The sequence below is a fragment of the Dermochelys coriacea genome, chromosome 5 (assembly GCF_009764565.3).
Source record: "Dermochelys coriacea isolate rDerCor1 chromosome 5, rDerCor1.pri.v4, whole genome shotgun sequence".
NCBI classification, from domain to species: domain Eukaryota; kingdom Metazoa; phylum Chordata; order Testudines; family Dermochelyidae; genus Dermochelys; species Dermochelys coriacea.
The window spans coordinates 93,553,386-93,579,349 of record NC_050072.1 but is presented as its reverse complement, the minus strand read 5'-3'; the positions used below and the strand labels follow the sequence as shown (position 1 = coordinate 93,579,349).

General features: G+C 40.4%; 1 protein-coding gene across 1 annotated transcript in view; it reads right to left on the bottom strand.

The window, feature by feature from the left end:
• The window catches only part of LOC119856195, a 118,999-nt gene that overhangs the window by 53,632 nt on the left and 39,403 nt on the right, over positions 1 to 25,964 (bottom strand). Inside the window, exon 8 of the mRNA XM_038403426.2 lies at positions 16,886 to 17,055. Coding sequence (XP_038259354.1) covers positions 16,886 to 17,055 — 170 coding nt within the window. The remainder of the gene's footprint in view (positions 1 to 16,885; positions 17,056 to 25,964) is intronic.

Below are 25,964 nucleotides of genomic sequence, written 5' to 3'. Positions count from 1 at the left end.
GAGGTGAGAAGTGATGTCAGGCGCTGCCTCCCAGTAATCAGGCCTAGGGGTTGGCGTGGCTGTTGAAGCTGGGTGTAGGGTCAGGACTAGGCCAACGATGACATTGGAGTTGAGATCCAGGGACAGGCCAGGGTCAAAACTGAGATCAGAGTCCATAGTCAAACCAGAATCAGTATCATAGCCAGAGTCCACGTGCAAACCAGTGGTCGAAGCTGGGTGTTCAAAGTACAGGAACAAGCCAAGTCAATAGAGAGACAATGCAGAGACCATTGAGGTTGAGATGAAAATAGGAGACAGACTTGTTGAAAGTCTCTAAAAAATGACATTTTTGTTTCAGTTTTCACCAAAAAGGTTAGTAGTGATTGGATGCCTAACATACTGAATGCCAGTGAAAATGAGGTAGGAGCAGAAGCTAAAATAGGGAAAGAACAAGTTAAAATTACTTAGACACGTTAGATGGCTTCAAGTCACCAGGGCCTGATGAAATGCATCCCAGAATACTCAAGGAGCTGACTGAGGAGATAGCTGAGCCATTAGCGATTATCTTTGAAAAGTCATGGAAGACAGAAGAGATTCCAGAGAACTAGAAAATGGGAAATATAGTGTCCATCTACACAAAAGGGAAATAAGGACAACCTGGGAAATTATAGATCAGTCAGCTTAACTTCAAGACCCAGAAAGATAATGGAACAAATAACTAAGCAATCAATTTGCAAACACCTAGATGAAAATAAGGTGATAAGTAACAGTCAGCATGGATTTGTCAAGAACAAATCATGCCAAACAAACCTAATAGCCTTCTTTGACAGGGTAACAAGCCTTGTGGATAGGGGGGAAGCGGCAGATGTGATATATCTTGACATTAGCTTTTTATACTGTCTCGCATAACCTTCTCATAAACAAACTAGGGAAATACAACCTAGATGGAGCTACTATAGGTGGGTACATAATTGGTTGGAAAACCATTCCGGAGAGAAGTTATCAGTGGTTCACAGTCAAGCTAGAAAGGCATAACGAGAGGGGTCCCACAGGGATCAGTTCTGGTTCTGTTCAATATCTTCATCAATGATTTATATAATGGCATAGAGAGTACACTTATAACATTTGCAGATGATACGAAGCTGGAAGGGGTTGCAAGTGCTTTGGAAGATAGGATTAAAATTCAAAATGATCTGGACAAACTGGTCTAAAGTAATGGTCTAAAGTAAACAGGATGAAATTGAATAAGGACAAATGCAAAGTACTCCACTTAAGAAGGAACAATCAGTTGCACTGCCTAGGAAGGAGTACTGCAGAAAGGGATGTGTGGGTCATAGTGGATCACAAGCAGGACTGTTGTAAACAAGACACAAGAAGTAGTTCTTCCACTCTACTCCGTGCTGATTAGGCCTCAACTGGAGTATTGTGACCAGCTCTAGGTACCACATTTCAGGAAAGACGTTGACAAATTGGAAAAAGTCCAGAGAAGAGCGACAAAAATGATTAAAGGTCTAGAAAACATGACCTATGAGGAAAGATTGGCAGAAGCTATCAAAGGCCCTGGAAGGCCTTCCATTTTGCCTCTTTCCTGGACTACGGACTTATACTAATGGGAGCATTCTAACCAAGGGACTGAGGACCTTCCAATGATTTGGAAGCAACCAGAGACTTGACATAAACCAGTAGTTTATTCCATCACTGCTACAAGCCTGAACAAAGAACTTTGCAATTGTTGTATGTATTTGATTCCTTTAACCAATTTAAATCTCACCTTTCTTTCTTACTTTTTAGAACTAAATCTTTAGATATTAGATATTAAAGGATTGGCAACAGCATGATTATTGGGTAAGATATGAGTTATATATTGACCCCGGTATGTAGCTGGTCCTTTAGGATCAGAAGAACCTTTTGTTTGATGAAATTGGTTTAAATAACCACTAATCATTAAGTCTAGTGTCTGGATACTGAATCCAGGGCTGGAATCTCTGGAATGCTCACTGCACCCGGCTCCAGACTGCTCCAGCTCCAGCTCCAGCTCCAGCTCCACTGTTCTAGCTTCGGCTCCACTCTGCCTCAGCCGTGATGCTGCTGCTCTGTCTCCAGTCCCCTGGGCTGCTTCTCTGATCCCTCTGGCTCTGCGGCTCCAGCCCTCCTCCCAGTACAGGATCTGCTCTTCCTGGGCTGTGTCTCTGGCTCTGTGGCTGCAGCTCTGCTCCCAGCACAGGATCTGCTCCTCAGCTCAGATTGGGCCCCTGCTTTCTCCTTAGCTCAGCCCCACTCTGTCTGACCCAGGCAATTCCAGCTCACACGGAGGACGGGACCCATGCTGGCCTTCTGATTAGCCTGCCCGCCCTGTCAATCAGGCTGACCTGGAGCATTGGCCTCTCCCCATTGTTCCCGAGGACAGTCAGTCTGAGGTTCCTGATTTCCCATCGACCCTTCCCCTTTCTTTTGGTACTGGGAGCTAGCAACCAAACCCCCCTCACTGAGTTTTAGTAAGGGGACAATAGTCCCCTTACATAAAGCTGCTGTAATCTTTGCCATAAACCATTATGAATTAGAATTTAACTATTTATTGGAAAATCAAAATCTAATAAACATTTTCTTACTAACTCTGATCTTACTGACAGGTTTCAGAGTAGCAGCTGTGTTAGACTGTATTCGCAAAAAGAAAAGGAGTACTTGTGGCACCTTAGAGACTAACAAATTTATTAGAGCATAAGCTTTCGTGAGCTACAGCTCACTTCATCGGATGCATTTGGCATCCGATGAAGTGAGCTGTAGATCACGAAAGCTTATGCTCTAATAAATTTGTTAGTCTCTAAGGTGCCACAAGTACTCCTTTACTGATCTTATTGTCATTGATGAATATCAGAACCAGAATGTTCTAGACTATGCAATTATGGTTTAATTTACAGGGCACAAAAATAATGTAAAACTATTAGTATGGCAACTGTTGACCATTTGAGTCACATTCTTGTTTACAGGTTGGATACATACATACTTGATGTTTACAGGTTAAGTACTGTTAATTACACTGTAAATACATGTTATTTTGTGGTTCGAAGGTGAACTACAAAATAAAACAAACGAACAAACAAAAAGTTTGTACTCTCTAATTCTCCTTTTTTTCTCCTTTATAATGCATAATGTCAATCTTAGGCTGGAATTTTCAAAGGAACCTAAGAAAGTTAGCTGCCAAATTACCATTGAATTCTAGTGGGATTTCAGCATCAAATACCCTTAAACTCCTTTGAAAATTCAAGTCTCAGGGCTTGTCTACACACACATTTAGTCTGCAGCAAGCAAGAGTGTAAATCCATCCCACACTAGCTGTCATGTGAATCATGCTGCTATGCATTAACAATTCGTTAATGTGCTGTGATCTAACCTGTTTCAAAGAGGACTAGTTCAAAGAGCTTTCAACTAGACCAAAGAGCGTTAATGCATCTCAGAGGGATCCATATGGAGAGTTACAGAGTAGCAGCCGTGTTAGTCTGTATTCACAAAAAGAAAAGGAGTATTTGTGGCACCTTACCGACCAACAAATTTATTTGAGCATACGCTTTCGTGAGCTATGCATCCGATGAAGTGAGCTGTAGCTCACGAAAACTTATGCTCAAATAAATTTGTTAGTCTCTAAGGTGCCATATGGAGAGTTAGTCCTCCTCAGGCTAGTGAGGGTATATTCACACCTCAACTTGTCATGAACTAACTGTTCATGTAGACAAGCCCTTAGTGTTTTTCCAAACAAAAGGATTTTGTTCAGGGATTTGTTACAGCTTGTTTGTATAAACAGAAACATCAGACCCTGATTTTCCTGTTTTTCTGAAGGACTCTTTGTTCCTGAAGAACTGGAAAAGAACAGTGACATCACATTAGGTTGAAACCTGAGCTGCAGCTTTCCCATGACTTAGATGAGGGAAGGAGGGGACACTGAGTGAGAGTTCTCTGAAAGTTTTGTTTTAATTAAAACTTCTTTAACTCTAGCTCCTAACATTAAACAGCTGGGATACAAGCTGTCTCTGTGAGAACCCCAATCTCCCCTAAACTGAGGGTTGGGAAAGTTTCAACACATCTGGTGATACCACTATCCCACTTAATTCCCTGGTCTTCAGGTCCAGAAGGTCCTTCAACAAAACAAGCTACTCCAGCACATGATATTGCTAGTATAAAAAACAAGCAGGAAAAAACCCAACAACTTTCCTACAGAGTTCATCTTTAAACAAGGGCACACATTAAATGGCAATTAAATAGAATTACCAGGTATTCTGTAGGGATATGCACTGTATTTACTACATACACCACACATATTACTGGGAATACATAAATTTATCCATGCAGCTTATTCCACAGGGGGGACAACACTTCCCATTCACACTGCACAGAACTGGATCACTAAGAATGCATCTTTGCAGAGATTTCCTCCCCCCGTCCAATGAATACTGCTATGGGAAGAGATTATTTGGCCTAGGAAAATTCATTTGTACTGGTTTCAGAGTAGCAGCCGTGTTAGTCTGTATTCGCAAAAAGAAAAGGAGTACTTGTGGCACCTTAGAGACTAACAAATTTATTTGAGCATAAGCTTTTGTGAGCTACAGCTCACTTCATCGGATGCATTCGGTGGAAAATACAGTGGGGAGATTTATATACACACACAGAGAACATGAAACAATGGGTTTTATCATACACACTGTAAGGAGAGTGATCACTTAAGATGAGCTATCACCAGCAGGAGGGGTGGAGGAAGGAGGAAAACCTTTCATGGTGAAAAGCAAGGTGCGCCATTTCCAGCAGTTAACAAAAACATCTGAGGTGTTTATGTGACCATCGCTTATTAGCACTGTAGTGTCCAGGAAGTGGATCTCTTGTGTGGACTGGTCCAGGCTGAGGTTGATGGTGGGATGGAAATTGTTGAAATCCTGATGGAATTCCTCATCGGCTTCTTTTCCATGGGTCCAGATGATGAAGATGTCATCAAGGTAGCGCAAGTAGAGTTGGGGCATTAGGGGATGAGAGCTGAGGAAGCGTTGTTCTAAGTCAGCCATAAAAATGTAATAAGTGATGGTCACATAAACACCACCCTATATCGGAAATCTACAGACCGCTATTCCTACCTACAAGCCTCTAGCTTTCATCCAGATCACACCACACGATCCATTGTCTACAGCCAAACTGTACGATATAACTGCATTTGCTCCAACCCCTCAGACAGAGACAAACACCTACAAGATCTCTATCAAGCATTCTTACAACTACAATACCCACCTGCTGAAGTGAAGAAACAGATTGACAGAGCCAGAAGAGTACCCAGAAGTCACCTACTACAGGACAGGCCCAACAAAGAAAATAACAGAACGCCACTAGCCATCACCTTCAGCCCCCAACTAAAACCTCTCCAACACATCATCAAGGATCTACAACCTATCCTGAAGGACGAGCCATCATTCTCACAGATCTTGGGAGACAGACCAGTCCTTGCTTACAGACAGCCCCCCAACCTGAAGCAAATACTCACCAGCACCCACACACCACACAACAGAACCACTAACCCAGGAACCTATCCTTGCAACAAAGCCCGTTGCCAACTCTGTCCACATATCTATTCAGGGGACACCATCATAGGGCCTAATCACATCAGCCACACTATCAGAGGCTCGTTCACCTGCGCATCTACCAATGTGATATGTGCCAGCAATGCCCCTCTGCCATGTACATTGGTCAAACTGGACAGTCTCTACGTAAAAGAATAAATGGACACAAATCAGACATCAAGAATTATAACATTCAAAAACCAGTTGGAGAACACTTCAATCTCTCCGGTCACTTGATTACAGACCTGAGAGTGGCTATCCTTCAACAAAAAAACTTCCAAAACAGACTCCAGCGAGGGACTGCTGAATTGGAATTAATTTGCAAACTGGATACAATTAACTTAGGCTTGAATAGAGACTGGGAGTGGATGAGTCATTATACAGAGTAAAACTATTTCCCCATGTTATTTCTCCCCCCCACCCTACCCCCCACTGTTCCTCAGACATTCTTGATAATTGCGGGAAATGGCCCACCTTGCTTGTCACCATGAAAGGTTTTCCAAAGTAAAACTATTTCCCCATGTTATTTCTCCCCCCCACCCCACCCCCCACTGTTTCTCAGATGTTCTTGTTACCTGCTGGAAATGGCCCACCTTGTTTGTCACCATGAAAGGTTTTCCTCCTCCTCCCCCCCCCAACTCCTGCTGGTGATAGCTCATCTTAAGTGATCACTCTCCTTACAGTAAAAAGAAAAGGAGGACTTGTGGCACCTTAGAGACTAACACATTTATTAGAGCATAAGCTTTCGTGAGCTACAGCTCACTTCATCGGAAGCTTATGCTCAAATAAATTTTTAGTCTCTAAGGTGCCACAAGTACTCCTTTTCATTTGTACTGAAGGCACTGATAGATAGTGTTTACATAAGTGGGAAAAAATCAATGTAATGCTTTGGTTATTCTGGATTTGATATTGGTCACATAAATAAAAGCTGTTTCCCCCTCACCCCCAATGTACTACACTTCCCCCTCTGTCATGTACCAGACAAATATTCTGTTGCCCAGCCAAAAACCCATAACATCTAGGGGTTATTTAAATGGGAATGTCACATATGGTCTAACCCTTGAAGATGCTCGAAGTTGAGAGTGAGCTCAGAGTTACACAAGGAGCCACAATATTAGTGCCCTAAAAGGTAAAATGATTCCAATATAGTTAAGGAAAGTTGCACTTTAGGGCATGATTCACCACTGCAGCTCTTGAGAAAGTTAATGGACTAAACAATGAAACCTGCAACTTGTTTGTTAAATAAGTTGCTACTGACAAGTGGTAGACTTTCTATTCAGAATATTTTAAATGCGTAGTTAAAATGTTTTGCATTGAAACACTTTTATTCAGTTTGCATAGCTAGGCATGTGATACAGAACTGCGCAATTACATGCCATGATAGAAGGATATCACAAAGTGAGTTTTGCAAACAAAAGGCAGTCAAATAATCTGAAGGTATACAAAAGATATCCAACTAATCTACTTATTTCCTGAATCCTGTGACCTCGATGACTATTACAAGTTGCTCTTTAAGATGCTGGGAGAGGAAAGAGGGAAAGTTCAAAATATTGGGTTAAATTCTACTCAGTTACACTGGTGCAAAGCCATCAGTAGAGCACCCAGGGATTTAGACTGATGTAACTGAAAGCAGAATTTGATTCATTATGCTTAGGAGAACAGTACAGATGTTTATGAACTACAATAAGGATCAACAGGATGTGAAAGCACTACACCTGGGGCTTTTTAATACCTTGATGATAACATTAGTTTTATTTTTTTTTATTTCCACAGGCCTAGTATTCTTCTATTTTTAAAATGAAACTTCTCAAATACATTTCTGACAAAATTTGAAATCCACTATTTAACTGAATCTGTATACCAATACACGGAACAATTAGATCACTAATGATAGCTAGAGTGAGAGAAAACAACGAGGAGTCCTTGTGGCACCGTAGAGACTAACAAATTTATATGGGCATAAGCTTTCGTGGTCTAGAACTGGCTTCATCAGATGCATGGAGTGGAAAATACAGGAGCAGGTACAAATACATGAAAAAGATGTGAATTGCCTTACCAAGTGTGAGGTTAGTCTAACAAGACAATTCAATTGACAGCACAATACCAAGGGAGGAAAAATAAATTTTGAAGTAGTAATGAGAGTGGCCCCTTTCAGACAGTTGACAAGAAGGTGTGAGTAACAGTAAGGGGAAATTAGTATTGGGGAAATTAGGTTTAGGTTTTGTAATAACCCAACCTCCCAGTCTTTATTCAGGCCTAATTTGATGGTGTCCAGTTTGCAAATAAATTCCAGTTCTGCAGTTTCACATTGGAGTCTGTTTTTGAAGTTTTTTTGTTGAAGAATGGCCACTTTTAGGTCTGTTATTGAGTGACCACAGAGATTGAAGTCTACTCCTACTGGTTTTTGAATGTTATGATTCCTGATGTCAGATTTGTGTCCATTTATTCTTTTACGTAGAGACTGTCCAGTTTGGCCAATGTATATGGTTGAGGGGCATTGCTGGCACATGATGGTATATATCACATTGGTAGATGTGCAGGTGAATGAGCCCCTGATGGTGTGGCTGATGTGGTTAGGCCGTATGATGGTGTCCCCTAAATGGATATGTGGACACAGTTGGCACCAGGGTTTGTTGCAGGGTTTGGTTTCTGAGTTGGTGTTTTTGTGGTGTGGTGTGTAGTTGCTGGTGAGTATTTGCTTCAGGTTGGGGGGCTGTCTGTAAGCAAGGTCTGGCCTGTCCCCCAAGGTTTGTGAAAGTGAGTGATCGTCCTTCAGGATAGGTTGTAGATCCTTGATGATGCGCTGGAGAGGTTTTAATTGGGGGCTGTAGGTGACGGCTAATGGTGTTTTGTGACTTTCTTTGTTGGGCCTGTCTTGTAGTAGGTGACTTCTGGGTACCCTTCTGGCTCTGTCAATCTGTTTCTTCACTTCAGCAGGTGGGCTATGTAGTTTTAAGAACACTTGATAGAGTTCCTGTGGGTGTTTGTCTCTGTCTGAGGGATCAGAGCAAATTCAGTTGTATCTTAGAGCTTGTCTGTAGATAATGGATTGTGTGATGTGTTCTGGATGAAAGCTGGAGGCATGTAGGTAAGTATAGCGGTCAGTAGGTTTCCGGTATAGGGTGGTGTTTATGTGACCATCGCTTATTAGTACTGTAGTGTCTAGGAAGTGGACCTCTTGTGTGGTCTGGTCCAGGCTGAGGTTGATGGTGGAGTGGAAATTGTTGAAATCTTGGTGGAATTCCTCAAGAGCCTCCTTCCCATGGGTCCAGATGATGAAGATGTCATCAATGTAGTGCAAGTAAAGTAGGGGCATAAGGGGATGAGAGCTGAGGAAGAACTGTTCTAAGTCAACCATAAAAATGTTTCAGAGTAGCAGCCGTGTTAGTCTGTATTCGCAAAAAGAAAAGGAGTACTTGTGGCACCTTAGAGACTAACAAATTTATTAGAGCATAAGCTTTCGTGAGCTACAGCTCACTTCTGGGGCCATGCAGGTACCCATAGCAGTTCTGCTGACTTGAAGGTATAAATTGTCTCCAAATATGAAATAGTTGTCGGTGAGGACAAAGTCACAAAGTTCAGCCACCAGGTTTGCCGTGATGGTATCGGGCATGCTATTGCCGATTGTAGTCCATCTTTGTGTGGAATGTTAGAGAGCTTTTACATCCATAGTGGCTAGGATGGTGTTTTCTGGAAGATCACCAGAGGAGTGTAGTTTCCTCAGGAAGTCAGTGGTGTCTCGAAGATAGCTGGGAGTGCTGGTAGCTTAGGGCCTGAGGAGAGATACAGATTAACACGGCTACCACTCTGAAACCTGTCACCATAGAATGAGAAAGAGATTCTTCCCTGTTAAGTCTTTCAGCATATGAAAAAGTTGTGAATGCTTTATAGAACTACACCAGAAATATATGTGATAAATTTTGCCCATTGTATATAGAGGTAGAGCCAGCTATACAATGATTTTATTTTCCTACATGGCAGAGGCTGCTGTTTCATTCACTATGCAGAAACCTATTTTAGCATTACAAACTGAAAGAAACTCTGAAGTAATTCTGAATCCCAAGTGGAGCCTCAATAGTTTCCACTGGAAGGCCAGGAACTCCAAAATTTTAATCCCAGTTCTGTTTCTGACTCACTGTGTGGCCTTGAACAAGTCATTCAGACTAAAATTAGGATTTAGGAATCTAGTGTTAGCCATACATGTTTGAAAATTTTGGCTTTTAACTTCTCAGTGACTCAGTTTCCTCCTCTGCCAAATGAATAGCTTGTATAAGAACGTAAATACGGCCATACTAGGTCAGACCAATGGTCCATCTAGCCCAGTATCCTGTCTTCCAACAGTGGCCAATGACACATGCTTCAGGGGGAATAAACAGAACGATCCTTCCCCTGTTGTCCAGTCCCAGCTGCTGGCAGTCAGAGCCTTAGGGACACCCAGAGCATGGGGTTACATCTCTGACCATCTTGGCTAATCGCCATTGATGGACCTATCCTCCATGAACTTATCTAGTTTCTTTTTGAACCCCACTGTAGTTTTGGCCTTCACAGCATCCCCCTGGCAATGAATTCCAAGGGTTGGCAGCATGTTGTGTGAAAAAGTACTTCCTTTTGTTTGTTTTAAACCTGCTGTCTATTAATTTCATTGGGTGACCCCTGGTTCTTGTTATGTGAAGAGTTACATAATGCTTCCTTATTCACTTTCTCCACACCATTCATGATTGTATAGATCTCTATCATATCCCCCCTTAGTCGTCTCTTTTCTATGCTATGTTGGCCATTTTTATGGCTGACTTAGAACAACGCTTCCTCAGCTCTCGTCCCCTAATGCCCCTACTCTACTTGCGCTACATTGATGACATCTTCATCATCTGACCCATGGAAAAGAAGCCTTTGAGGAATTCCACCATGATTTCAACAATTTCCATCCCACCATTAACCTCAGCCTGGACCAGTCCACACAAGAGATCTGCTTCCTGGACACTACAGTGCTAATAAGCGATGGTCACATAAACACCACCCTATACCAGAAACCTACTGACCACTGTCCCTACCTACATGCCTCCAGCTTTCATCCAGACCACACCACACAATCCATTGTCTCAAGCTCTATGATACAATCGCATTTGCTCCAACCCCTCAGACAAAGACAAACACCTACAAGATCTCTATCAAGCATTCTTACAACTACAATACCCACCTGCTGAAGTGAAGAAACAGATTGACAGAGCCAGAAGAGTACCCAGAAGTCACCTACTACAGGACAGGCCCAACAAAGAAAATAACAGAACGCCACTAGCCATCACCTTCAGCCCCCAACTAAAACCTCTCCAACACATCATCAAGGATCTACAACCTATCCTGAAGGACGACCCATCACTCTCACAGATCTTGGGAGACAGACCAGTCCTTGCTTACAGACAGCCCCCCAACCTGAAGCAAATACTCACCAGCACCCACACACCACACAACAGAACCACTAACCCAGGAACCTATCCTTGCAACAAAGCCCACTGCCAACTGTGTTCACATATCTATTCAGGGGACACCATCATAGGGCCTAATCACATCAGCCACACTATCAGAGGCTCGTTCACCTACACATCTACCAATGTGATATATGCCATCATGTGCCAGCAATGCCCCTCTGCCATGTACATTGGTCAAACTGGACAGTCTCTACGTAAAAGAATAAATGGACACAAATCAGACATCAAGAATTATAACCTTCAAAAACCAGTTGGAGAACACTTCAATCTCTTTGGTCACTCGATTACAGACCTAAAAGTGGCAATTCTTCAAAAAAAAAAAAAACTTCAGAAACAGACTCCAATGAGAGACTGCTGAATTGGAATTGATTTGCAAACTGGATACAATTAACTTAGGCTTGAATAGAGACTGGGAGTGGATGGGTCATTACACAAAGTAAAACTATTTCCCCATGTTTATTCCCCCCTCCACACCTCACTGTTCCTCAGACGTTCTTGTTAACTGCTAGAAATGGCCCACCTTGCTTATCACTACAAAAGGTTTTCTCCCCCCTCCCACCCCGGCTCTCCTGCTGGTAATAGCTCACCTTAAGTGATCACTCTCTTTACAGTGTGTATGGTAACACCCATTGTTTCATGTTCTCTATGTATATAAATCTCCCCACTGTATTTTCCACTGAATGCATCCAATGAAGTGAGCTGTAGCTCATGAAAGCTTATGCTCAAATAAATTTGTTAGTCTCTAAGGTGCCACAAGTATTTCTTTTCTTTTTACGAATACAGACTAACATGGCTACTACTCTCAAACTCCAGTTTGTGAGGTGCGTGCAAGGAGCTGAGAGTGAGAGGGCATGCTGCTGGAGAACTGAGGAGTACAATGCTATCTGGCATCATGAGGAAGGTCCTGTGATGAGGATACAGAAGATATTGGGAGGAAGCCATGGGGAAGTAACCCAGGGAGTTGTAACTGTCACACAGGTGTTACGCAGAATACTATAGACAGCTGTGATCCACAGGGTCCTGGGCTGGAACCCGGAGTAGAGGGTGGGCCCAAGTTCCCCCCATCCCCCCAACTCCCTATTGGATACAGGAGGAGTTGACTTGGACTGTGGGTCCCACCAGAGGGGAAGGTCCCTGGCCTGTCCCCCGACCCACTAGGTGGTCCAACAGAGACTGTGGGGATTGTTCTCCTTCCTTTTCCCCATGCTGGCCAGTGATGAGGTTATCTGAGTGAACAGCAGATTTGAGCCCGAAAGTGGCCAAACTGAGGGCTACTGTGAATCTGAGGCAAACAAAATCCGCCAATAAGCACAGGACCCACCAAGGTAGAGGAGGAACTTTGTCACAGTAAAAAAAGAAGAAATGAAATAAACTTGCTAATGTTTGTTTCCATTCACCACTGCTCACTTTGTTTACAGTCACTCACCTAGCAACAGTAACTAAGGATGTTACATCATGCGGCCTTTGTCAAATTTCATACGCAAGCGTCACACATCTTGTAAAAGAAGGGATTACAGCAATTAACTTGAAAGAAGACAGAGAAAAACAGCAAACAAAAAAATTGAGCGAAATGACAAAATTAAGTGCTAGGCAGCAAGGAGAGCATTATCCTAAAACATTCCATGAAAGTGAAGAAAAATTGTTTTCTACATCATGCAATGTACATGTTGATTTTATAAGTAACACTAGCTGTGATAAGCATCTTGAAAGTGCAACTCATAAGCACAAATGAAAGGCATTAAAAATGAATGCAGATAGAAATTTTAAAAAGCAGAAAACAGTTATAGAGCAGTTTAATACCAACACAGAGGAGCAGCTTTACAGGAGAAATAAAGTGTTCAAATTAACACACTCTGCTGCAAATATACCCTGCATACCCTTGACAATCCAAAACTGAGATGGTTTTTAGAGACCAAGGTAGGTGTTATACCAAGTGTAGATCACTTAGAAAATGTTACCTTCCAAAGTGTTTGACTGTCATATTGAAGAATTAAAGGAAAAGTTGCAATCCTGTGAAGGAATTAGCATTTTGACAGATGAAACTACCGATGCCGAAGACAAGGTACGTGCTTAACATTCTTGCCACCCCTGCCCCATCCCAACAAGCAGTGACAATGCAGGCACTTCTGATGCAAGTGAAACACAAGCTGGGGTTTTTTTTGTTACACTGTGAAGTTTTGGAAACAGTCAATTTTAAAACTGTCCACAAATCTATATGGGAAACAGTTGAAAAATCTGCCCTACTGTTTGATCATAACACTGCATTTGTGACCAATAATGCCATGTACATGAGGAAAGCTTGGGATCGAAGTTTGAAAACTTTGTTTTTAAATGCTGCACACCTTACATGCATGGCGCATTTGCTTAACTTTATGGGCAATCTGTAGAGGAAGATACTTTTGAAAGTAATGAATTTGTTGTGGCTGTAAAACGTGCTTTTACTGCCTGCCCTGCAAGAAAAGCCCAATTCTGTATGTTTCTAACAGAAAGAGGGAACAGTCCTTCCATCCCAACAACAATCCCCATAATAACCAGATGGAACACCTAGTTCAATGCAGCTCTTTATCACACTGAACACATTTTAGTTGCCCTTTTCTGAACCTTTTCTAATGCCAGTGTATCTTTTTTGAGGTGAGGAGACCACATCTGTACGCAGTAATCAAGATGTGGGCATACCACGGATTTATATAAGGGCAATAAGATATTCTCCATTATATGCTCTATCCCTTTTTTAATGATTCCTAACATCCTGTTTGCTTTACATTTATCCACATTACATTTCATTTGCCATTTTGTTGCCTAATCACTCAGTTTTGTGAGATCTTTTTGAAGTTCTTCACAGTCTGCTTTGGTCTTAACTATCTTGAGCAGTTTAGTATCATCTGCAAAATTTTGCCACCTCACTGTTTACCCCTTTCTCCAGATCATGAATAAGTTGAATAGGATGGTCCTAGGACTGATCCTTGGGGCACACCACTAGTTACCTCTCTCCATTCTGAAAATTTGACATTTATTCCACCCTTTGTTCCCTGTCTTTTAACTAGTTCTCAAACCATGAAAGAATCTTCCCTCTTATCCCATGACAACTTAATTTACGTAAGAGCCTTTGGTGAGGGACCTTGTCAAAGGCTTTCTGCAAATCTACTCTCCTTACAGTGTGTATGATAAACCCATTGTTTCATGTTCTCTGTGTGTGTGTATATAAATCTCTCCTCTGTTTTTTCCACCAAATGCATCCGATGAAGTGAGCTGTAGCTCACGAAAGCTTATGCTCTAATAAATTTGTTAGTCTCTAAGGTGCCACAAGTACTCCTTTTCTTTTTGCGAATACAGACTAACACGGCTGCTACTCTGAAACCTGCAAATCTAAGTACACTATGTCCACTGGATCCCCCTTGCCCACATGTTTGTTGACCCCTTCAAAGAACTCTAATCCATTAGTAAAACATGATTTCCCTTTACAGAAACCATGTTGACTTTTGCCCAACAATTTATGTTCTTCTATGTGTCTGACAATTTTATTCTTTACTATTGTTTCAACTAATTTGCCCAGTACTGATGTTAGACTTACTGGTCTGTAATTGCTGGGATCACCACTAGAGCCCTTCTTAAATATTGGCGTGACATTAGCTATCATCCAGTCATTGGGTACAGAAGCTGATTTATGTGGACAGATTACAAACCATAGTTAATAGTTCCGCAATTACACATTTGAGTTCTTTCAGAATTCTTGGGTGAATGCCATCTGGTCCCGGTGACTTGTTACTGTTAAGTTTCTCAATTAAATTCCAAAACTTCCTCTAGAATTTGTTGCTTCAATCTGTGACAATTCCTCAGATTTGTCACCTACAAAAGATGGCTCAGGTTTGGGAATCTCCCTAACATCCTCAACCGTGAAGACTGAAGCAAAGAATTCATTTAGTTTCTCCGCAATGACTTTATCGTCTTTAAGTGCTCCTTTGTATCTCGATCGTCCAGGGGCCCCACTGGTTATTTAGCAGGCTTCAAGCTTCTTATGTACTTAAAAAATATTTTGTTATTATCTTTTGAGTTTTTGGCTAGCTGTTCTTCAAACTCCTTTTTGGCTTTTCGCTTTGGCTTTTTGGCCTTATTACATTTTTACACTTAATTTGGCAGTGTTTATGCTCTTTTCTATTTACCTCACTAGGATTTGACTTCCACTCTTTAAAAGATGCCTTTTTATCTCTCACTGCTTTTTTACATGGTTGTTAAGCCATGGTGGCTCTTTTTTAGTTCTTTTACTGTGTTTTTTAATTTGGGGTATACATTTAAGTTGGGCCTCTATTATGGTGTCTCTGAAAAGTGTCCATGCAGCTTGCAGGGATTTCACTCTGGTCACTCTACCATTTTAGCAAAAGGGACTTTACTAAAAATAATCAGTTATTTTTGTAGTTTTTCATTATTTTTGTTTGAAAAATTATTGCACATTATGCATATATAATTTTGAAACAGTTTACTTTGACAAGGAAATGAAAACTATTGCATTAATGTTGTTTGTTTTTGTGTAAACGTTACACTGTAATATTTTATTATTAAATTGTTACATATTTTGTTGTCGTGACCATACCCAGATTTTGTACATTTTTACCATGACTGTTCCATAAATTTTGCCTAATTTTACCATGACAAAACTGTATCCATACTTATTATCTAACCCTTTACTAATGATTTTTAACATTGTTAGTTTATTTAACTGCTGCAGCACATTGAGTGGATGTTTTCACAGAACTGTCCATGATGACTCCAATCTCTTTCTTGAGTGGTAACATCTAACTTAGACCCGATCATTTTGTATGTATAGTTGGGATTATGTTTTCCAATGTGCACTACTTTCATCTGCCATTTTGTAACCCAGTCTCCCAGTTTTGTGAGATCCCTTAATTAAGTCCAAAATTGACTGTAAATAGTTACATATCTGAATAATTTTGTGTCAGCTGCAAATTTAGCCACCTCACTGTTCATCCCTTTTTCCAGAGCATTTAATGAATATGTTGAACAGAACTGGTTCCAGTACAGATCCTTGTGCACTGTGAAAACTGACTTTTTATTCCTACCCTTTGTTTCCTGACTTTTAACCAGTTACTTATCCATGAGAGGACCTTCCCTCTTATCCCTTGACTGCTTTCTTTGCTGAAGAGCCTTTGGTGAGAGATCTTACAAATGAAGAATAAGATGAGAAATGACTGATACAACAGACAGATGGGGAAGCACAGGGAATCAATGACACGCTACTGGTCATCATGATAAGCATGACATTTTTAAAATACTGTGAAAAGTTGGTAAGAAAAGCAGATAGTTGAATAAAAAATAAAAGGATTACTTGTGGCACCTTCGACACTAACAAATTTATTTGAGCATAAGCTTCCGTGAGCTACAGCTCACTTCATCGGATGCATTCGGTGGAAAATATAGCTTTACCGGTAAAAGTTTTAAGTGTAGACCTGGCCTGAGGCCAGGTCTACACTTAAAACTTTTACCGGTAAAGCTATATTTTCCACCGAATGCATCCGATGAAGTGAGCTGTAGCTCACGAAAGCTTATGCTCAAATAAATTTGTTAGTCTCGAAGGTGCCACAAGTACTCCTTTTATTTTTTGCGAATACAGACTAACACGGCTGCTACTCTGAAAGACAGTTGAATGAAATACTTCTTTACTGGAATGCTACTTTTATAGTTTTTGTGCATGTGACAGAGCACATGTTTAGAAATCTGTGGACATGTTTAGAAATCTGAAATATATTAGTATTGCTTCATACTAAATGGCTGAGAAAGTAAAGCTGTATTCTAAACACAGGCTGATATTACCTTAAGAGAGTCTCTGCAGTGCTGAAAGAACTTCTTTAATCCCTTATGAGTAATGCTCTGTGTTTCATCATGGCAATGGTAAAGAGTGAAACACTGGGGATGGTGTAGTCCCAGCTGGATCAGCCACTCATCATTCAAGCAATGGCAATCTATAATCTGAATCTCCCTCCCTGGAAAAAGAGAGCCAGATTACCAAAATGATCAAAGACAAAATACAAGCCCATTTTCATTGTCTATTGTTTTGATTAACATGGTAGAATATAAATTAGTGATTGATCTCATTTGGATAATTGAATTTCAGGGTATGTTTGCATAATGTTTTCACTAATGTATCCATCATGAAAGGTCAGCTTTCAAAAAGCCATGGTATGAACTGAAAATGCAAAATGTATTTTTATATCAAGTGATTACAAAGCCAGTGCTCTTTCAAATAAAAGAGATTCCATCATATATGCTTCCTGAATATTTTCTAGTGAAGAAAAAAAATCTGAAAACAATGCACTGACATTTAACATGGATTGTTTTGAAATATTCCTGGAAAAGCTTACTGTGGAGGTGTCAACATGTTTTTCCCTTGTGTGTATTTTCTATAAAAGCATTTAAATATTACTATAACTTTCAGAGATTTATTTTGTGAGAGCATTAGTAAATACTAGTCATAACCGTGATATTGACATAGCCAACACTTTCAGGTCGGTATGAAGTCAAAGAATAATCATTGCTAGCCTGGAGCCTTTTGTTTCGTTTTTAAAATGGCATAATTGGCTTTTAAAATGCAGAGAAATAGGCCCAAATCCTGAAGTCATTGATAGTTTTGCCTGAGTAAAGCCTGAGGCACAGATTCTCAGTTGATATAAACTGGCATAGTTTCGTTGATGTCACTGGCTTCATTATACTCAGTAGACGTAGGGCAGGTTCTACAGCAACTGTAAACTGATCTACTCCTAAATACGAAATCCTGGTCGTACCAGGTTTCCACCCTAATTTTCCTGGATTTGGTATAGAAGGGCTGATTCTGCAAGGTACTGAGCATCTTATCTGGGGTGCTAAGGGCACTCAGCACCTTGCAAGATATAGCCAGTAATTAGTGCAGCTCACTAGCTATGAGCTGTGTGATTATTAGACCACAACTGCATGAGCTGTAACTTTCAATTACTCTGCCATGGCTATCCATTTTCTTATTTGAATTAACATACCTATATTGCTTTAATCTATTCCAGTTTTCCAGGCTTTTTTCCCCCAACTCTAGTTAAAAATCTAACGATTTCTAAGCACCCCGTGCTAGTGACAGCAGCAGATACTGCAAAACTTATCCAGAACTTCTTAAAATCTGTGCTAGATATAAAGAATTCTCATCATCCTCATCCTCTCAGAGGATCTGATGTAATCGACTAATGGTCGCGTGCAGAGTACATATCCCAGTGGCACCCACAACACAGATATAAATAGCTGTGTTGCTGGTGAATCATGCCCTGCAGGGTGTGGGTGTCTATGCGAGAATATACGCTCCGCTCTCGACACTCACTCAAACCATGCCTCCAGTCTACAGTGCTTAGCAGTGTAGTATCCTCTGCACAAAAAGACTTCTCCAGCAAGGGAATGGTCCAGCTGGTGGAAGGCAGCAGAGAAAGGCTCTGCCAGCTGCTCACTGATGGAGCCCTGCCCTACTGCAGGGAAAAGTTCTGGCAGCTGGGGAGGCAGCCAGGACAAGCTCCACCAGCTCCCAACTACTGGAGCTTTTCTCCTCCACACCACCCACCCGCCCTCCACCCAAGACTTTCCTCAAGCCAGGGAAAAGCTCCAGCAGCAAAGAGCCGTTGAAGCTTTTCCGTGCTTTTTCACCACTGCCATATAGCTACACACCCCAGTGTGTACTCAGCAGGCTTTTCAATAGGCCTCATAGCCTAAGAGGGAAAACTGTCATGTTACAGACCATCGCATCAAGCCAAAGGATGAGTTACTCTTTAAGCACTTATCTGTAAATATGTGGGAAAAAATTGTGTTGTTATCGGAGACTTCAATTTGGGAGATGTGTGATGGAGGACTCATGCAGCTACCAGTAAATCCTCATTAGATGTTCTAAAATTTATAGATAATTTTCTAAAGCAGAAGGAGTGCACTTGACATGAGGTAACTATTTTGGACCTCATTATGACAGATAAACATGAATTAATGACTGCACTAGATATTTGTTGTTGCCTTGGGACAAGTAATCATGACCTGTGCAAACAGAAGACATGCCCAACCAGTCATACATAGTTTATGTTTCAAAAGGACTAATTTCCCAAAACTGAGAAAAATTGTGAGCAAAATTGATTGGGAGGAAAGATTTAGACAGACAGGACAATGTGAATACAAATTTAGAGTTATTTAAGAAGAGTTTATCAGATGGCCAGAAAGCCACAATTCCTCAGTCAAGAAAGAGGCCACTTTGACTAAAAGCCCATCCTGATTCAGTGGCAAAGGCAGCAATTAGAAATAAAAAAGTAATATATAACAAACGGAAAAAGGAAGATATAAATAGCAACTGATATACATTGAAAGTTATGAGGTGCAGAAAGTTGCCAAGGGAAGCCAAAGACAACAGAGAAAAATCTATGGCTAACAGCACTAAGGACATTAAGAAGTTTAACTTGGATGCACCCAAGTTAAACGTTAGGGACATGTGATACTTTCTCAGGGTATCGAGAACTGCAAGTCACCTTGTTACCCTCTGCCTTAGCAAAAGCGAGATTTGCTGGTGCCAAACTGAGTGACAACTCCCTGCCACGCCACTTTATTAGTCAGCCAAACAAACTCCTTAGACTCTGCCAGCCCTTACTCTGCTTTTCTTGGTGCAAACCAGTTCCCAAACCACCCAGAAGAGTGTTCTGCAGTTCTGGACACTCACAGAAATTACCAAGTCCACTATCTCCAAAGAGAGAGTGTACACACTAGCATGTTAGCGCAGGCAAGGAGTCCCATTGTAATATAACAGCAATGAGATGAACTTATAGTAAAACCAAGAATAAGTTTATTACAATGAACAGGTTTAAGTGATACTAAGTAAAGACAACAGAAACAGAAAATAGTTACAAATAAAACAGAAGTATAATATGCTTTCTAGTGACTAAAACTTAATAGGCTGCAATCCTTGTCTAAGGCATTTTCTCACCTAAAGCCACCTCTCAACATTACCAACCCACATGGTTGGAGATCCACCATTCATGGATACAAAAGGCACTGACCTCTTTGTTCCCTCAGTGATGGATAACAAAACATCTTTTTGCTTCACCTTATATTTCCCCAAAACTCATTGTTTTGTCCCCCAAGAGACAAGCCAACCCCCTGTAGCTTTAATCTCTGTTGTCTTTCCATGCTGATTTCACATTCTTCAGTCAACCTGGCTTTTCCTGTTGACTTGCATGCCAATGCATCTTTCGTTGTGTTGCTTTCCCAATACTTAATTTACATGAGAGGCAGGGAGATAACTACCTTCCTTCCTGTCTTGAAAACCTGTTTCTCTCTTTGTTTGGCTACAGATTTTAAAACATGTGTAAGTATCCATAATTCCTCAAGTAGTTTTAATATATAGGTTTCACAATGATATTAATGACCCAAGTTTTCCCAGCTTCCATTTGATACTTTATAAGAAACTCTTCATAAAAAAATACTATGACAGCAACATGTTAGGTGTAGTGAGTTTGACAGGTCAGACAGGAGATAGGAGTTGCTGACACAGTGTAGTGAACCATGAATGGGCCCCCGTGTCATGAGAAATTCTAGCAATGGGATAGGCCCATTTCTAGATGGAGATGGTAAAACTATTATGATGATTCAGAAAAGAGATGTGTTCAATAAATATTTCTATTTTGTATTTGGAAAAATAAAAGGTTAATTTACCAATATCATATGAGGATTACAAAATACTTTCCAAACCATTTGTAATGGAGAAGTATGTTAGACAATATCTAGTAGAAATAAACATTTTTAAATCAGCAGGACTGAATAACTTGTATCCAACAGTCCTATAACAGCTGGCTAAGGAGATCTCTGGCCCACTGATTTAAATTTTAAAAAACATCTTGGAATACCAGGGAAAGTCCAGAAGACTAGAAAAGTGCTAATTTTCAAAAAGGGCAAGTGGGATGACCCAAGCAAATAAGACAGGTTACGATGACATCAATCCTATGCAGAATAATGAAAGAATTAAGGGAAAGGAATATAATTAATACCAGTCAATATGGAAAACAGGTCTTGACTTCCTTCTTTGATTAGAGTATAAGTTTGGTTGATAAAGGTAAGTGCATAGATGTAGTAGACTTTTGTAAGACTTTTGAGTTAGTACCACATGGCATTCTGATTTAAAAAACAGTACTATACAGTATCAATAGAGCACACATTCACTGGATAAAGAATTGGCTAAGTGACAGATCTCAAAAACTAGTTGTCAGTGGGGACTCATCATCCAATGGGGAGGTTTCTAGTGCGTTCTGAAGGGGTCAGTACTAGGCGTGATGCTATTCAACACTTTCATCAACAATCTGGAAATAAATATAAAATAACTGCGGATAACATTTGTGGATGACGCAGAGTGGTGAGCTATCCTGTGTTGCTATACTGCAGTGTAAGAAGGATTAAGAAACCTTTCCTTGGTCCCCTGCTGCAGACTAATAAGGAGAACAGGGATTGTGCTTTCAATACTTCCTGCCCCCCTCCCTTGTCTAGGTAGATGGGGGTGGAGAATGGGCAAAACTTTCCAATATGCCAACCAGATTTTAAAAATATGTGCTAGCTACTTATGCTAAACAATCTGTTCCATATTGTATTGAGCTGAGATTTTTTTGGAATATCTTTCCCAGACCTAAAGAGCTCTGTGTGACTCAAAAGCATGTCTCTCTCACTAACAGAAGTTGGTATAATAAAAGATATTACCTCACCCACCCTGTCTCTCTAATATTCTGGGACTGACATGGCTACAACTACACTGCATATAACACAGTATAGAGCAGCGGTTCTCAAACTTTTTTTTCGCTGACCACCTGAAAATTGCTGAGGGTCTCAGCGGACCACTTAATGATCTTTCCAGATGTTGTTTGTACCATTAGATAACTATTGTAAAGTGCTCTGGATAAACGCACTATATAAAAAAACCTTAATAATTAACATTTTTGTTCTACAAATAAAAGCACACAACTCATATTTTAATATCAGTAGTCTTATCTTTCTAATTTGATGGATGTGCCCTCTCTCCCCCACTGTGGTAGCGCCCGAGCTGGGGCTGGGAAGGAGTGGGGGTCTCTCCCCTGCCGCGGCAGCCCACAAGCTGGGGTAGGAAGGAGTGGGGTCTCTCCTTGGCAGCCACAGCCCTGGAGCTGGGGAAAGTCACCTCTTTTCACCCCACTGCCCCCTCCCACCTACCTCCTATTCCCCCCGCAAGGCCATCACCTCACTTTACATGCGTCTTTTCCAGGGTCCAGGCACTTAATTAGTGGAGCCAAGCCTGCGCAGTTCTACTAATTAGGTGGGTAGCCCTTCATTCTCTTGTGTGCAGCTGCCCAGGTGCGCATCTTAGAGGGAAGTATCTGCGGACCACCTGAATGGAGCTCACGGACCACGGACTACAGTTTGAGAACTTCTGAAAGAGAGAAAGAAGGTGGGCGAAGTAATATATTTTATTGGACCAACTTTTTTTAATATCACCCACCTAGTCTCTATAATACCCTGGGACCAACATGGCTACAACACCACTGCATATAATATAGTAAACAGAATCATGACTGCTTTTTGTCAATTTACCAGAGTATCAGGACTTTTTCTCTTGTGTTGGGTACATATATATTATACCATCTCTATTTTGTAGGAAGGGGGGACATCTAAATTGTACTTATTCACAGAAATGGTGCACATAATCACCCAGGGACTCACTTTGAGATTGTGCTGCCAGGGAAATCAATAAGTGTTGAGAGCATTTAGTATCTTGCATAATGTAAGCATTTAATGTAAAACTAGTCGGAACGTCAATGATTTAACAATTTGTGGCTTAATCTGACCTCACACCCATTTTACATCATTATAACTCCTTTTATTCAGTAGAGTTACCCCTAATTTGCAACAGTGTAAGTAAGAGAAGAATTAGACCCTTTTGGTTGACAGGAGGACAAACTTCTTTGTAGAGAAAACTTTATGCATAAAAACATAGCTATATTTGCTATTGTTATTGTTGTAAAGTTTTTAAGAACACTATGATAAAAGTAAGTCCAGCTAAAGCTTAAGGTAAACTAGCAATTTCCTCTCGGATATGTCAGGCTTTGCGTAAAGAACAGTTCACCCTCAGTCATGCCCTGTTTAGTTCCCAGAATTAGATCATAATGTTCAGGTAGCTCATGTCATCTTTACCCACTACCAAAGCAATGTCTTTGATGTCAGCTAATTAGTTCTGCACTGCTTGAACCTGTTCAACAAGACACAGTTTATCTGGACTAATACAAAAGAGTGTATTAAAATCCCAATAATAAACTAATGATTTTAAATGTATTTTTTTCTCAGATTATACCTGTAGCCTTGTTCAAATAGATTCCAACTTCTTTCCTGAACACGGCCTTGATAGTATCAAAGAATTTTATCTGAGCAGGGCCTTTCCTTGCTAAAAAGCTTTTAATACTTGTCTTAAAAAAATCCTGTCTCCCATGGTTTCACTTTATTTCTTTCCTTCCTGCTGAGACCTTTTCTTTTTCCTTGATCTCTTCTTTGTGTTTCAGGATGCTGCTCAAACTGATTCCTTCAGGATATGTAAGATTTGAGTGATTGATTTGTGATCTGTGCATGTCACTTGGCCAAGGGAACATCTGAATAGAAAGCAAACCTTAGAGAACCTGAGCTGATTTTAGCATTCTAAACATGAAATAAAATCACCACCACTACCGGTAAGGCATCTTAAAATGAAATTCCTTTATTACAATGAAGAGTAATTTGACTTCCACTGTCAGAAGAATTAAACTTACAGAGGTTCAAGACTCTTTAAATAACTGAGACTTATTTCCAAGAATGGGCCTCAAGGTTTAGCCGTTATTTGTGTTTGATACACCATTACATAGCAATGCCCATAGCAACGCAACAATGGAACTGAGCTGCTGAGTAAACTTTTATACAGCCCTAGCCACACAGCAGTGGGTGTGGCAAGAGAACAATATAGGTCACTGCAATTCCTTTCCCTTTTCACCAACTTTAAAAATCTGTTATTTTGGCTGTCACCTCAACAGTGAGAAGTTCTCTGCTGTAAACAGACATTTCAAATCCTAATCTAATTGGCTACTTTAACCTCAACTGTCCACAGATATATAAGCACTGTTTAGCACTTCTAAAATAAAAGAGATCTCAAACCCATGACCCCTTTGACATGTTCTGTATGCTGAGATGATCAATACATTATAGTCTGACTGATTACATATGACTTGACTCAAAGTGCACCACAGGATCCAGAGGGAACTGGACACAAGGGATCAAGATAAAGCCTTTTTTTTCTTTTTGTAAGGGATAAGAGAAGATACAACTTTAAGTAAAGAACATAGTTATTTAAATCTTTTGCAGACAGTGGCTTTAGCTGGTAAGACTGGCTCGCTAGTCAAAGCTGAATGACATTCTGCTATAGAATCCAAAGAAATGGGATACAGCATAACAGTTGGATTACATTACTGAATCAGGTGTTTTTTTCATCTCTTTGTCCCTACATAATCCTTTAGGGTTCATGAACACAGGTCTATTTTTCCTTATGATTTTTATACAAAAGTATTCTTAAATCCTACCTGTATTACTAATGAGATTTCTTTTGAGCTGTCTATGGGCAGCAGGTATGTCCCTTTCTTTTTCTTTTCTTTAGTAGTAGGCGGGGTTTTTATGACAGAAATGCTGGCAGTCTGGACTTTTTTTTTTTTAAACAGTCATTTGATATATGACAAGCAAAGTCTTACTGATTTAACCCTTTGGCATTAAGATTCATTGATATAGTTTCCAATGATTTTTCTAGTTGTTGTGCACTTAAATAACCACAGCTCAGGTTTATTAAGAATTTCACAAAACCTCATTAGATTCTGAAGTCAACAGGAGCTGAGGGTGCTCAGTATTTCATGGGAGCAAGCCAAAAATGGGCATCTATTGTACTTTTTCCATCGTTATTGATTACACAGAAATAGAGATGTAAATAGCTGTCCTTAATAGTTAGCCTTTTTCTTTTAGTAGTTATAACTCAGTGTTTGTGACATCACATTAGAAACACTTGCGATGTCACAAATCCTCAACTGTGTCATTATTTAATGATGCGGGTAGGAAGAACAGACTGTTTACAAAATGTAGAGCTTCTACTATGCACTTAAACAATTTTGTGAGCACAGCAACAGCAGTGCAAGAATACAGAAAGTTTCTAAACTTGATAGGAATATATTTAGGGCCAAATCCTGGAGTCCTTATTTAGTTTGTACTCAATCCAAACTCTGACATAACTCAGTTGCCTAAACAGATCAAATGCAGAGACCTCCAGATTTGACATAATATATTTTAATGTATGCTTGAATGTTGAAATAACTTATGATAATTCTAACTGAACTACTGATGTGCATAAATGCAGCTGTCCACATTCATTCCCTGAAAACGCTTTGCTTAATACATGATTCCAATTAGACTGAAAATATATCCTAGCAGGGTCTTCCCCACTATCCCTTACTTGTCTATTAGGTATGGTGCACATCTCTGGTGCTGTATAAATAACAATCACAACCCCAATAAACAATTTAGAACATACACTTCAAGAGTTAGTTCACAAAGGGTCAAGAACCTTCCATTTCAGACCAGGAATGCCAAGTTGCTTTCAGTGAAATAGCTCAGGATCTTTCTCTGTGTGCCAAAAGCCATCATTTAACTATCAAACTCCTCTAATCTATAGAGTCTGACTGAGATGACAGCAACACAACACTGAACTAAAATCTTTCACCTTTTTTAAATTAAACGGTGGTTGTTAAAACAAGAAATGAAAGTCCAAATGGGATTCTATGTTAAGTATCAGAAGAGCCTTCATAGGATCGTTAGATTGATTTACTCCCTTTCA